Source organism: Haliaeetus leucocephalus, unplaced genomic scaffold, assembly GCF_000737465.1.
Source record: "Haliaeetus leucocephalus isolate CR32 unplaced genomic scaffold, Haliaeetus_leucocephalus-4.0 Scaffold217, whole genome shotgun sequence".
Taxonomy (NCBI): domain Eukaryota; kingdom Metazoa; phylum Chordata; class Aves; order Accipitriformes; family Accipitridae; genus Haliaeetus; species Haliaeetus leucocephalus.
The window spans coordinates 11,868,961-11,884,839 of NW_010972653.1; the positions used below are offsets into that span (position 1 = coordinate 11,868,961).

The 15,879-nt window shown below is 39.0% G+C and overlaps 1 protein-coding gene across 1 annotated transcript in view; it reads left to right on the forward strand.

The window, feature by feature from the left end:
• DLGAP2 (discs, large (Drosophila) homolog-associated protein 2) overlaps positions 1–14,795 on the forward strand; it is a 101,162-nt gene extending 86,367 nt beyond the window's left edge. Inside the window, exons 9-11 of the mRNA XM_010566733.1 lie at positions 5,545–5,636; positions 10,080–10,232; positions 12,583–14,795. Coding sequence (XP_010565035.1) covers positions 5,545–5,636; positions 10,080–10,232; positions 12,583–12,801 — 464 coding nt within the window. The 3' untranslated portion in view covers positions 12,802–14,795. The remainder of the gene's footprint in view (positions 1–5,544; positions 5,637–10,079; positions 10,233–12,582) is intronic.
• The last annotated feature ends 1,084 nt before the right edge of the window (positions 14,796–15,879 follow it).

A 15,879-nucleotide genomic window follows, 5' to 3' on the forward strand; every position in this document is an offset into this window, starting at 1 on the left:
ATAGGCAAATGGAGGAGCCAGAAGAAAAACCTGAATATGTTTTTCCATCTTCCAGCAGGAGCTATTATTCCCAAAACACTTCACAGCAAAGTTTGCGCATTCAAACTGTCATTGTTAGTGCTGAATCATTTATTTTTGGCCTGGGTATATTAATTGTACCTGAAGACCAAATACAGCTTTGCATCTCATAGGAGAAGGCTGTGTTTATGATACCATTTCTATTTTGTTTTAATCACAGGAAGAGTTAAAATAGAACTGCATTTTAGAAAACAATTTCATTTTCTGCGTTAACACAATAGCCCTGAGATCACAGAAAGCTGTCTGATTGCTGTATTGATTTTTTCTTTCACTGTAGCTTTTCTCCCATAATGTTGTTTTAAGAACTTCCCTCATCAGGTCTTAGAAAGGGAGAAGATAATCACTGCAGCAAAAATAACCTCTCTTCACAGAATTTATTTATTTGGTCAGTTGCCACAAATTGTATTTTGGAGTCTCTGCAAAGTTCATATATTGTTCGCGGGGGCAGTTATTTGTGTTCTCAGTGTTTATTATAACATATATAGATAGGTATATAAAATATATATGTGGCTGTAACTGTTCCCAGGGTAAGTCATCCGATCATTTGCACTAGCAGGGTGCCTTCAAGCAAAGATATGTGTTTCTCAAGGGTGCTGACTGGAGTTTCAGTTTTACACCCTGAAAATTGTGTTTGGCTATTACCGGTGTGTAGGTGATGACAAGAAAAACACTTTCAATTGTCACAAAGCTATTGAAGACCAAGAGGGCCAGGACTCTGCCGCCCGCGAGCTCTGTGATGGGAGCAAGGAGACCAGCGCGGGGAGGGGGAGAGCAGGCGCTGCCCACGGCTTGCAGGCAAGGTCTGGCAGAGGGAGGCAGAAGACATTCGGGGCTTCTGAATCCCACATGCTTGGCCACTGGAAAATTCCACTACGCAAGTCAAATGGAGAGCAGCCACACGGGGTTTACTCTCATATAAAAATCCTAAGATAGGTGCAAAAAAATTCACTGTAGGATAAACTATGCCAGCAAAAAGGTGGTGTCGCTGGTATCTTTTGCATCGTGGTTAGGAGCTCTGCTGGCAGGGCTACATAGTGAAGTGATCTCTAGTGGGGGAAAAAAGGCATTAGAGAGAGCGAGAGCTCAAAATATCACCCTATTCTCCCCTTAGCCCTTCATTCCATGGATCCTTACTAATCTTCTGGCTGGTATTTCCACAGTACTGCGTGGGCTTTACTAACATGGCCGAAGAGTAACAGAAAACATAGAGTTAAATCTCCCATACTTTGGGAAAAAAAAAAAAAAAAGAAAAAAAACCCAGAAACCCTCACAACCAATTTATTTTAGTATATTCATCAATTAATCATCCATAAAAGCTTTCTTAGGTGTTTGACCAAATATGGGTTATCCTTTAACCAAAGAGAAATTACTGACATAATTTCCTAATGCTTTTCACAAACCTATCCTTCAGGAACTGCTGAAATTTACATTTGGGATGTTATGAATGACTACAGAATGTCTTAATTGCCCTGAAACCAGTCTTTAAAGTCAATAAAAGACAGTCCCATAGTGTGGAACCCAAGAATTCCTCCTAGCATTTGTATTGTTCTGCTCAAATTTTCTCCTCTTCGAACTCAGCTCCACTGAGGTAAAAAACAAATTTGGACCGAGTCCCACTTGGTGCACAAGAATCCCATACCTACCCTCCAGAGCACTGCCAACTGGGAGCTGTGCTGTCCTAAAATGTCACCTCACTCTGAACAGAATACATTTATTATTACGCCTACCTGCTGTGTTGATAGTGAAAAAGACATATTTCTGAAGATTACTAATTTAGGTTTAGAGATCAGACAAATACCATGCCCTGCTTTGAGTTACGAGGATGAACTGAATGCCAGTTTCAATATTTTTCCCAGGCATATCTTCTCAGATTGTTTGTGGAGCAATTTATTTATGAGTATAGAAAAAAAATGGAACTATCAGATGGAATGAAAATTTAAATTAAAACACATCATTTAAATAAACAGTAATGAATGCCAGAAGCAGATTGATTGTTAGTAGTTTCTCATTGCTGGTGCGGCAGTGGCACAATTGAGCAAAGCTTTTAACCTGTCAAGAATGGAGTTACAGCATCAGACTATAATCTCAGTTTCATCAATATAGATCCGACTTTTCCCCCTCGACCTTTGTGATATGAAACCATCTTCAATTGCAAGATTTTGTAGCATTGCTCAAGCAATACAACACATATATATTACTTGCAATTTTGTAATATGCTTATTGTGGGGAAAAGACTCCATTGTGTTAATTGTGCATGTTGTATACAGGCAATTTACACAATCTCTATCCAGGGTATAAATCTTGAGTCTGCTTCTACTGAAGTCATGGTCAGGGTTTTGTATGTCTTCAGAGTAGAAGCCATACAGGACCACCCAACAAAAATAGAGTGCGTCATACGCTTCAGGGAGCAGAATTAAGGTTGCGTGACTCTTTCCTGACATTCAAGTAAATACAACATTATCTTAATGGAGGGAGGTATATGGATTATATGAAAATTATATATATTTATGTGTGTTGGTAGATTTTATCATCATTTATTTTCAGGCAAAATCTTCTAAGCATCACCAAACATCTCAATCTCTCCAGTCTCTAACATTCATCATTCTTTCATGGAGATAATCAATCTGCACTCATCAGAATAATTCCCCAATGCATGAAATTAATAACAAGGCTTTGGCTGTCTATTAATATTGTGCTAAAGATTATGAGTTGAAGTGTTTTAATACTTTAATTTAATTACAGCAAAGCAGAGTAGCATGAATATGAGAGATCAAACTTCTATGTTTTATTACGTCTGATTTACTTATTGAAATGGAAATAGAGTTAGATCTTTAGTAAACAGTAGGGCTGTAATTATACATGTGTATTCACCACTGTGACTCAGTGACACACGTGAGTAGCCCAGAGCCACTGTCTTACATCCCCAACAGATGTGTATCACACCAAAAGGCTGCATTGCCAGTGCCTAAGTCTTGTCTGGTCTGACTGGGCTTTAAACCACCAATGCTTGTTGACGTGATCCTTCTGGATAATGAAGATAAATGTTTGTTTAATACGGGGTTGGGGTAACTGTGAGATTCACTAGAAAATATCAGTCTGCATTTCTGCAGTAGGACTAAAACCAATGCCCTTACTCAAGCTGTATATTTGAGCCATGAACTATAAAATTCAGCAGAGGAAACTGAAACTGAACTTTACTCACTAGGAGACAAGCACTACAGCCTACAGAATCATCCTCACTCTCTTTCTGCCCAGTGAACAGCTGAACATAGAATGGAATAGGCGATGTCAGGGACCTGCTACAGCACAGTTCCCCATCCTGGCAAAGAAGGGACTCTGACCTGATGACACTGCGAGTTTGTCTTATGTCCTGAGCTACCGAGCACCAAGGGAAAAGAAGGATACAAGGCTGTTTGCCGCTTAAGTCTTTGCCTTTATTAAAAATGCTGAAAACCAAATTAAAGCAATTTGTTTCAGATCAAGTGAAACATTTCTCTTTTTTTAGTTTTTTTTGTATGTTTTTTCAGGTTTTAACACCCAAAACATTGCTTTCCATGTGCCAATAACTCCTTAGAGGAAAGCGAGGGTTTTGGTGATCAAAAACCCCAAACCAATTAAAATGCTTTATTTCATTTGGCCAACAAAACAAAAACAAAACCCCAGTGAATTACTCATGCAGCCCTTGAACCACTTAACCCTTTCACAAATGGGTGCCACACGGGACTGATGAATTATGCATACTGCTGTTTAATTCAGTGTTGTGGCGCAGCTGTACTGTTCGCCTAACAGAAAATGGAGCAGAATTTGAGAACCCCAGCTCTACATATTAACACATGCTTTTAAAATTACAGAGTTTGTGTGTTTCCACAACTGGAGCCTAAAACTTTCAAATTATCTCTCACTGCTGTTTGTGATTAAGCAGATGTTTCACTGGTCTAGAGAAAGCAGAATTAAAATGTGATACCTACTACCAAGATACTGTTTTCACATGCCATTCAGTCCCCTCCTATACCTATTCTAAATAACAACAATATGTTAAGCCCTGCCAGAGTTTAATGTTTTCTATGTCACAGGCTGCAGATCGGTTCTTCTGTGCTATTGTAGCTTCATTCCACCCCCTGCATCCTGTTTGAATTATCAATTTGCTTTCCTCAAATTGAATTAAAAGATGTCAGAGTAATTCCTGTCTCATCCCTACCCCTACCTCTATGTTCACCCTAAATATTATTTAAAGATCTGGAAATTCTCCAGGTAAAATCAATCTTCCGTTGAAACCACAGCTTATAATGCTTTTTAAAGTGTTGCTTTTTCAGCATAGAGATGGATGTGGAGGAAAGGAAGTGTAGGAAGGAGGTGTAGGAAGGAAAGTATATTGCTACCTACCAAAGTATGGTATTTATCCCAGCAAATGTGGGAGTCCAGGAGAAGTTAGTTTCCTAGGCATTCCAGTCAATAGAAAGAAATAGGCATCTCCAGGAAAAGATTCAGTTCATCTAAAAATAAGTGCCTAACACAGCTGAGCTGGTGAGCTCAGATTACTGATTATAGAGCATCCAGAAGTTTTGATTTAGATGGATGACTCTTGGAACCAAAGTCAAGTAAAATGAATTTGGTCCCTTTCCCAAGTGCTTATGCACACTGTAAATGGCAAGTACACTGACAGTGGGGAAAGCTCAGCGAACCATGGGGGCTGATCATGATTCAGCAAAGTCCTGGAGCACCCGCTTATGTCCCACTTGGACTGAAGCTCCTGTGCTTAGGACTTTGTGTGTTTCCCTGGGTAGGCAACCTGTAACTCCCAGTGGGGGTACCAAGCCATGTGTCACAGACATGATTCCTCTAAGGATCTCATCCTTATGGTAGGAGTATCTTATGTTACAGTTTAATGTATTAACCTTGCCCCCAGAACAGACAGGGTAAAGAGACCTCACCCAGGGATCATCCACACAACGCAGTGAAGTCATTCACGACTGCAGAACCAGAAGATATTATCTAAGGTACAGGCAAAGCTGCCTTTGACATCAGAGGCAACAGGCACCTAACTGGTCCTTGAGGCAAGATGATTTCAACAGCTTTCAATTCACATGAGCAAATGTAAATGTGGGGGGAAGGGGCTGTCATTTACTTTGAAATTAAAGACTGTTCTTAAAAGCATATGTATGTATGCCCACTTCAGGAAGATGTCTATATTCCCTTGGTTTTTTCTACTTCCTTAAGCAAACACAGTGTTAGCTGTTCTGAGTTATTAATATATCATTTGTTATTTCCAAAGGGTAAGTTGTCACAGAGCTTTCCTGTACCTCCGTCTTTTTCAAAAATATTTTAGGTATATAATCACAAGCAACAAAAACAAATATTTACTTCCCTTATAAAATAAACAGTAATTTTAGCTACATATTTTTTGAGCTGGATTTTGCATGTACTGCCAAAAGACATCTATTGGTAATAACCTGTGTGTATGCTTAGTCCTAGGTAAGATCCGAAGTGCTGTTGGAAGTGCTCAGCTCCTCATGTCTCAGAAATTCCAGCAATTTTATTGGCTTTGTCAGCAAAATCTGGTAAGTCACAATGTCTGGCCATTCTTGAAGAGTTTAAGGCTGTTCATCCATAGATATTCCACAAAATGTAACTTTAAATTTTAGAATATAGTATTTTTACTTCAAAGGCAACAACAGAAACAAGTGTAGTATATCCAAACAGTAGCATTCTGAAATGTCATTTTCATGTCTCACATTTTATCTTACTGCTCATTTTTTTTCTTTTTTTAACTTAATCCTTAAGTATGGTGTTAGTACATTTTTTTGTCAAAGCAAACATGTAATTTCAGTAATTTCAGTCTGGCTGTGTTTTGTCTTTTCTTTTTTTGATGTCTTTATTAAAGAAAAAAAAATGAGAAGGGAACAAATGCAAGTTTTCTGAGACATAATATTATGGCTTATTTTTGTAATACCCTAAAATAGTAACTACATTTCTCGTAAGAAAGGAGAAATTTTTCACATTACAGTAAATGGAGAATGGTAAAATAGCAGAATAGCAGAAAATACGTGATCCAGCTTTCTACGTACCTGAAAATAGGACTGATCTTGGAAATGGGAATATACATAATGTTCATAAAATTGGGTTTCATAATTTGCATTGCCAATTATATATAAGATTTCCTAGGGCTAAAGGAACAGATGCAGTATATGACTTATGAAAGTCACTGCTATTGTTCTGGAAGTTCATTAGAGACTAATTCAATTCTAAATGTTATCTTCATTAATATGACAGCAGCCATCAGTGGTACAAACATTGTGGCAAGATGGCACTAATCAATAGAAGAACGTAATTCTTCTAGCTACAGCTAGTGGTAGAATACCTTTCATTGACTCACTCGAAAATCAAGTGTATCTTTCACCTTTTGACTGCCCCTACACCTCATATATTAGAAGTGCTGAATTGTATTGCGTACATAACAGCAGATTTGACCTCTATGTCTGGTTAGATACATTTCTTTACTTGTTAGTATTTGCCACATAACTTTTTAAGGCAAAACATCCATTCTGCAGAGACCTACTTGCTACTTTCTGTCCATAAAGTTAAGCATCCAGAATTCCTGAAACTGCAATCAAATATTACTGAGAAAGTCATGCCAAAAATGTCCTACCTTCTGATAGAAAATGATAAGATATATGGTCCTCATTAGGAAAGAATCCAATTATCCACTTCAAAGACTCTGTCAAAACAAGAATTTTAATAGCTGTTACAGAATGACAGAGGAAATATGCAAACCCAGGCAAGCAGGAGATGACCACGTTTGTAATATCAAATACATCATATGTGCTCCCTATCTAGTCATTTTTTTCATAGCAAAAGGAGGAAATCTTCATCAATGTCTAAAAGTTTCTCACTGCAAATTTCAAAGTGCCCTCCATTACCTGATTGATTAAGCTATGCAAACTAAGATTTGGAGAGCCTAACCTCCACTCCACTTCATTTATCTTCAAGTGGGTCCAGCACTTGTGCTCGAGAGCATTGCTGTGATAACAAGTGCAGCTCCTGCTCAGCACAGCCGTCAGCTGTTTGGAAGCATGAACAATTCATTACTGCAAAAGCAATAGGAGCACAAGAAGAAATCTACAGCTTTGCAGAAAACACGACCAAAAAACTGGCAAGATTTTATTTCTCTCCTTCTTATTTGGATAATAAACCTTTGAACTCCATAACAGCAGCTTTATCCCACTCTGAAGATTTAGGCTTTGAATATTCTTCAGCTTCATTAAATCAGCAATGGGCTCTGCAGAAAGCAGCAACTGCAGAACTGGACTTTTAGCTCATTCATGTTTTGAGGCTTTTCTTACTATGCCTAAGGATAGAGTTTGTTGTTAAATCATCACTTAGCGCATATCCACAGCAGGCTTTCCATATGCTCCTAAGGCAGCATCTTGGTGCCCCACGGGAACGCTTCCAGATAGCAGCCAGTTAGTGCGTTCCCCCACTCGAAAACATCTCGCACTTTCAGGGTGACCACACAGCAGTTTCTCTAACAGTGTTCAACGGCAATAAGCATAAATGTAGGACAAAGAGCAACTGTGTTTACTTCTGCCAATTTGAAATGCAGCAAGGGTTTAGGAAGAGGAATATACTTACTCAAACTGAAATTTAACCCAGGAAACTCACCCATCACCTATGGACTCTTCTAAAGAGTCATGGGAACTTCAAGGGACACATTTGATTATGCTTGGGGTTAAGATCGCTTACCAAAGCCTCTCACTTAGGGTAAATTCATAAAAATGCAAGCTTCGATGAAGTTTTTTTAAAGAATCTGGGTGGCTATCTCCTACAGTGTACTGTTCCCACTAACTGCTAGAAAAAAAACATCACTGATTAATAACTACTCCCTTCTGCATTATTCACGTTATCTCTTGTAACACCCTGTTTTTTCTTTGAAATGTCCTCCTCTATACTCTCTAGTCAGCACAGATCCTGCTCAGCTCGTGAAATCATCGCTCAGCATGTCATGGTTGCAGGCAAAAGCAGAATGGCTCGAGCACCGGCTAGGTGCTTGCTTTAGGCTTCCTTCAGAAGAAGGGCTGCAAAGCTGAATTCCAAATAAGATGCAAATAAATGAGCAGCTTCCGAGAAGAAACAGGTTTAAGCCAATCTTTTCAAAACTTCGTTAGCTGTAATAGTAATCATTTGCGCTAGCATTTATCCGTTGGCAGTGGATCCATAAGTGATAGCAGCAGGAGGCAGCCCTCTTGTGTCCAGCCAACGCACCGCACGCTCCTCTGCAAGCAGCCGCGCTGGAGGCTGCGATCGTCCCAAACACGATGAGCAGAGTGGGGCAAACAAAGGTACAGAAGAGCAATTAGCCTTGATTCAGAACGCATTTCAATGAGTGGCATCATTTTATGGCTGTTTAGAGGAAACTGGGGAGAGGGACTGAGGAGACCAGGCTGGAGAGAAAAGACTGCAATCTAAGATATATTGCTGTGGGACCGTCCTGACAAATTTCACACAGGGAGTCGGTTCCTGAAGACTGACATGTTGACCTCTGTAGGGTAACTAATGCCACTGGCATAATTTTTAAATGGTTTTTGAGTAAACTGAGATCTACCCAATTAAGTAATTTTCAGTGAACACTAATCTGGAGTTGTATCGTGTTTCCCAGAAGTCCATTATAATTTATACGGCCAGTTCTGTTAAGTCCCTGAAGCTCCCTATGAAAAGGAGACTTTCTTCTATTGAAGAAGACTTCTAAGTGGATAGGCTTTTAGGCTGGTTCTTGGCCCAGATTCCCAAACGAGTTTAGGTATGGGTGACAGTACATGTCATGCCCAGCTCCAGGCACTCAGCTCCCACAGTGACATCTGCAAACCCAAGTTGGAGTAGCAATTCCTAGTTTAAGACCCCTAGAAATGTGCGATTCAAGGGAGGAATTCAATAGAAATGCTGACTTATCTCCCAGTATTTAGGCAACTATGTGGGGTTGTGTTTAATATCTAAAATGCCTTTGTCCACTAGGTTTGTAAAAGATGGAGCACGGAGCCTTGCTTCAGCAATACCACCAGTGTTTCTAACATAGTAAACTAGTCATTACAGCTTTTGTCCAGGAAGGGGGGCATCCAGAGTCCCTTTGCCCTGGTTTTGACTCCATCTCTCCCAGCTCCATTCTGTAGACCATCTTAATGGCTGGAAGGGAAGAGACATTTCTCCATCATCTTTGCAGAGGTGTTTACCAATTAAGCCCCATTTCATTAAAGTGACAAAGCTGTCTTCTTGAACTAGTACCAATGCTCATAGAGCATAGGGTTAAGAGTCTGCATACCACCTTCTAATGTAATTTTTATCCAGCATTGCCATCAGGTTAATAGTCAAATGGAGGGTCATCTTGCTAATCGTTACTACCAATGTTTGCTCCATTAAGTCTTGTGCACGTAGCTCCACTTAATTGCAGTACCTGGGGGTAGTGCCTTCCCAGCCGCTGAGCGTGATTCAACTCTCTGGAGAGCAAATTCCTACCAACTGCATCAAAACTTTATACCTTACATATACATTTGAAAATGCAAGACAATGTAAACATTGACTTCAGCATAAGCTGACAACTCCTTCGTGGTGTTGTTTTGCCTTCTAATCAGCTATCGTGAATGTAATTTTTAACCAGAAAGACTCCAGGCTGGCTAGAATATGAACCACGTTCCCCTTCCCTTTAATAATCAGCAGGCAGAGGCTGTCAGCTTGTTCCTTTTTAGAAATGCAGGTCAGCACAGCATATGGTGCTAAGGAACTTCCCGTGCCGCATGGATTCGGGAAGGCTCGCATATGACATCCAACTCATTCATGTTTGGGTTGCGTAGGAGGCACAACTTTCCAGTCACAGCTCCCAGCTGTAAAGCGCGCATAGCCTTAGCACTGAGCAGCACTGTAGTGATGTAATCTGGCGCAATGCCTTTCCTGCCTCAAAGCACATTGTTGAAAGCCTCCTGGTCTATTCATATTCTCTCCTTTGTGCGTGACAGGACCCGAGTGCCATGCCGAGACCAACTTCCCAGGACCTAGCAGGTTTCTGGGACTTATTGCAGCTCTCAATTGAAGACGTCAGCATGAAGTTTGATGAACTGCACCAGTTGAAACTCAATGAATGGAAAATAATAGAATCACCTGAAAGGAAGGTAAGCAGACCGTGGACAATACCATTTACTCCCCATTTGCAGTCTTGCGGTCTCCTTGTGTTAAATACAATAGTGAAACACGATAAGTTTCTAACCCTAGAAAGTATATAGTTGGCATGGCTCAATTTATACAGGAAAACCTTCATCAGATGTGAGGGTTTTTTTCTTTTTAACAAAGTTGAGCTGAATTGTATAACAAATAAAATGTTTTTTTCTGAGTTAGTCCACTCCATAACACTTTTGTTCAAATTATTTGGATTCACATTCTAAAGGCTAGAACTGAAATATGTTCTGATTCATTCAGACTAAGGACAATAGCCCGAGAATTCAATCAAGGTAAACTCAGCACTTTGCCACATTTTGGGCAGCTCAAACTTGAGCACCAACAGCGTTCAATCCTGCCTGCACGACACAACTGATACTAGAACAGGAGTGAGATAAAAGCATGCGGCAAAACATAGCTCAGATCAAACTAAAGCTTGGCCCACAAAAGTTGGGGGGAACAAAGAGTATTCCTGGCAAACTGCCTGCACCTCTGCCCTGCAACTCCACCACCTGGGAGACACCCCAGCCACGACACTTACAAACCAAAGGTGGCAAATTGCCCACAAAAGCAATGTATTTCTGAAACTGCCTTTCCCCTTTCTAGAGCTCCATCCCTCACCTTAACTATCTCACTGTCCTTGCTGATTATTATATCAGTCAGATGAAGACAGCATTTGGTTTGAGTCAGTACTGTTGGCCTCAGGTGAATACTTGTTTGGTTTGGGAGGAATTAGGAGGCATTTTGACAACTCTTTCATTTCTTCATGCTCCTCTTGGATTTTAATTTTCAGCCAACTGGTTGGTGGATGGTGAGTTTGCAACTCTTGCTTACTAGTGACAACTGGAAGTAAGAAATTATTATCATGACAGCAACAGTGATGTTCCTAAGAGGGAAATAACTAAAAGTGGAAAAAAAAAAAAAAAAAAAAAGATGGGACAACAGGAATGGAGCCCCTATGTTCCTGGCTGAAAACAGGAAATAGAGAAAATAAAGACTGGAAGAGCTGGCTGTCATGGGGAATAGCATCTTAGGCTGCTGCACTGTTCCTGTTGAGTTGAGAATGTAGAACTATGTTCTTAAATAACCGTAGTTATTTAGGCTTGGCTAATGCATTTTGGTAGTAGACTCAGAATTAGTTTTAAAAAAAAAGACCAAGCGATGAAGAGTCTGTGAACCATAGGTGCATCAGTTCGATTTTTGTATTATTTGAATCCTGCTGTGCATCATATTAACTGTGTTCTCCATAAGGAACAGCCCATACTCTGGACTATTACTATTACTATATGAAGTGATATGGCAGAAAGATCGATCATAGTAACACTACTATACATATGAAGTTGTGGAGTCTCCGTCTTTGGGGCTATTCAGTCTAGTATTAAATATGATGTTGAAAAACCTGCTTTAACTTCCAAGTTGCATCTAATTTCAAGTGGGCTTTGAACGGGGGTTGTATGAAATCACCTCCAGAGGTCCTTTCCAACCTAAACTATTGTGTGATTCTGTGATTCTACACGATCTTTTTAAGGCCCTTATATGATATTTCACAGTCTCTAAATGGAGTAAAATACCAATTTCATACTTCAAAACAGTTCTTGATTTAAAACCTGCAGAGCAATTTACAGCTACTTTCATACCAAAATCTACTGACTCTCACTTTATAATCTGATAATTCTTCAATATAATTTTCTTTAAAATCATCCAGGCTGGCAAGCAGAACAATTAGCCCTATGTTCTCCCTCTGGTTGGTGCTTGCATGTTTCCATTTAGCAATTCATGGAGGAGACTAAACTAATAGACATGTATACACAGCTGCTATCTCATATCCAGCTGAGGCTAAACTCAGTATGATTAATTTAATTAAAAATCCTGTCCTGCTAATCTTAGACAGTCTATTCACTTGATCAGACCACACAGATGCGCTGAATTCTTATTGGAGAGCCAGTGTGTGTTTCTGTTTATAATGAATGTAATAATGTGTCAGCTAAAAGTAAACAAATTCGTATGAAAGTGAGGTACGCAGATTGCATGTTCAGGATACCTGCAAGGACAGTAGAAGGAAGCGTAGTCTTTTTTAAGGCATAGGACTGCAGAATTTGTAATGGTTGCTGAAACAACAGGGTTTTGTCAGTGTCCCTAGTGTGGATAGCTATTCATGTAATCCAGTAGCCAGCTGACTGGAGAGCACAAATTGAGCATGCTTGATGTACGTAACCAGTATTTTGCATTTCATGTCTTCGATTTGCATGCTCTGCTGACAGAACCTTCCGCACGCAGTTCACCCTCAGTTTTAATACCCTATTGCAGGAAGAAAGAAAGGTTCCTCCTCCTGTACCAAAGAAGCCCCCAAAAGGAAAATTCCCTATCACAAGAGAAAAATCTCTGGACCTACCCGACAGACAGCGACAAGAAGCTAGAAGACGGCTAATGGCTGCTAAAAGAGCAGCCTCTTTCCGGCAGAATTCAGCCACAGAGCGTGCAGACAGCATCGAGATATATATCCCAGAGGCTCAAACCCGGCTTTAAAGACAGAATGCTGCAGAGTTCCTTTTTTAAACAAAATGCTTGTACAGTTTGTCACTTACCTGGTAATTTTTGTCTCATTCTCTCCACTAAATATGCCCTTGCTGTTGTGTTCTTTGTGCCATAAGCACAGTGGAATGCTTTTGATTTCCTCAGAATTTGCTGAGCTCACCGCAAGAACAACTTCTTTTTGTATTTATTGTCTGACTTACTATCAGCTACAATGGATAGGGCTTGTCGAGACCTGACTTATCCAATATATTCTCAGAGGACAACAAGAAACACCTCTTGAGATGGAACCCAGCTTACTTTTTTTGTTATTTATATTTTTATAAAATGTGTGATAATTAGGGATAAGAATAACAAACTATAAATGGGTGCATCTCACCATTCACTAGAGGCATTAGCTAATCCAAGTAGAAGGTGCTACAAATGTAAAGAGCAGGAAAGAAAGAACCCATTTATCTCTCTGACCTCCAGTTTCTTTTCCTAGAACCCAGCTAACATATTTACCCATGCGCTCTGCCACTCTTCTCATCTTTGTTACTGCAAAATAACATTAGGCCTCTCATGTCATGTCAAGTTTCTGGAGATGAACAGGGATATCCAGCCACTAAAACTCCAAAGTTCATCAGAAACCAAGAAGCATTCAAGTCTGGTGGTGGTGGTGGGAATGCCCACTGAGAAACGTTTGCTGTTAGCAGTATAACGACACTCTGAAACCTAAGCAAAATTATAATGCAAGAGGACTTGAGTGATGGGTGAAAGGAAAACGGAAGCCTTAAAAAGTTAGATCTTCTGTAGCAAGATGTGTAAAGAAAAAGTTATACTCGCTCCTTTGGAACACTCATTGCATTTTTAACAGTTCTTTTACGTGTTAACATTTATTTTATAAACCTTCTCTCTTTCATTTCAAGAGCTGTGCTACATGTAATATTTCAAACTCTCAAAATGTTATATCAATTGAGTTTCCAGGGTATCCTTGAGAAAAAAAAAAAAAATCTTGCTTGTTTAAAATGCCAGTTGTGATGTTGTAAACAGTTTAAGAAATATGAATGTGAGTGGTAAGTATATCTAAGTTTAAATGGTTATGTTAAGGTAAAGGTGAACTGTGGTTTACAGTTGTATTTTTTTTTTTAGAACTATTTTTCTATGCAGTATCATTTATGGCAAGAATAAGCTTCTTGCTTGCTTCAGACATTAAAAAAAAACATGACTCGAGATAAATGATTTCCAGCCATGGAATATAAGGAAAATAATATATTTTCAAGCCTCGCATTGTCAGAAGAGAGAAGTGGTAACTACCACAGTCAAGAGGCTTTAATTTTAAACAAATTAAGACAGAATTATTCCACTTCACCTACCTTCCAGAGCCAACTGAGCAACCCAGCACTTAGAAGTCTTCAGGTGAAGACGCAATAAGATGAGTAACCTACAGCCCCCGATTCCAAGGTTTGAATCCTACTGAACACTACTTTAGGTCAAAACAGTCTGAACCCAGTGAGACAGACAGCCCCAACTACTGCATCCCCTGTTTACCTGCTTTAACAAATGCAATGTATTTAGCCATAGGCAGAACAGCTATTTAATTATACTCAAGCACTTTGGTTCTTCACCTGATGAGCACTTTAAATCCGAATCCCACCCACCCTGCAGCCTGATGGATGACTGAAAACATGAGGTATCATAGGTTATGCAGATCTCACATTGCTTCAAATCTGATTTCTTTTGGGTTTTTTTTTGTTTTTCTTTTTCCTTCTCTTTTTCCTACAGTGTGTAGTATTAAGCATGAGTTCTGTCTTTGGAGCACAGCTGATAAAGCATGTTTAGCTTCAAGATAGGCATCCTAAGAGATGAAGCTTTGAGAAGTTTCTGTGAGGAGAAAACCCTGTAAATTGAGCCTGATATCTGGTATATACTTTACCAAGTAGCCTTAAACTTTATTTGGAAGCAAAAACGAAGACGAATGTATATCCTTCAAAAATGCAAAAAAAAAAAAAAAAAAAAAAAAAAAAAAAGAATAAATCCCAGAAATATTCTTCTATAGATGAAAACATTATATTTCCCATCCCTCGTGTTTTCAAGGCATTTTCTATTAAGGAAAGAGCTGAATCCTAGGTAGTGTACAATATTGATGCTACTTCCTATATTTGTTGTACTATTTTAAATAGAAATGTACCTGCAGACACTGGCATCTTTAGTCTTGAAAACTTGTATCTTATTTAAAGTGGAGCTGCTATTTAGAAATATCAACACAAAACTAAAGCCAGTGTCTTTCCTAGAATTAAGAAATTTAAAACAGACACACAACCCCTATACATATATATATATATATACACACACATGGCAGCTGATACATTTTATCTAATTTTCCTGTACACTTCAAGGAGAAATCACACTTGACTTACTCGCCTGAAAACGCCCACCTGCAGCAACAGGTCATGCGATTAAGACAAGTTGTATTTGGTCCTGCCGGTAATCAGACTGTATAAAGACAAATGGTAAAAACAACAGATTACAGATAAGCATAGATCCCAGCTGACCTAATAATGCTGTCTTGGAGCCATCTGTATAAGTCTTTAATTTTAAAAACATTTATTGATAGGTTTTTAGTATGTTAAAATTTTATTTGATGTTCTCAGGCAAAAATAGGCCTGCATGAATGATGCCAACCCTGTATTTTACATTTCCCATGCCATTATGAGAAAATGTTCAATAGAGGCTTTGGATATCTATGATTTCTGTTTGTTCCACCTTTGTTCCAAAAAAAAGAAAAAAAAAAAAGAAAGAATCAAAAGTAATCTAGATGCCTACTGAAAAACCTGATAATATGTTATCTGTGCATGTTACATTTCAAAGTGCAATATATTAAATTACTGTACAGGTAACATTCTATCATTAAAGGCAAATAAGCCATTTCTATTTACATATTGTACATCTGGTTAGTTTAGAAGAATAACATTATGCTTATCATACTTGTGTTGCAAATAAATCAAAATCAAATTGCTTCAGTCCCTGACATGAGAGACACAGCATGTGGTATTTTAATAAACATACAAACAGATCAATTGTAATCCGACC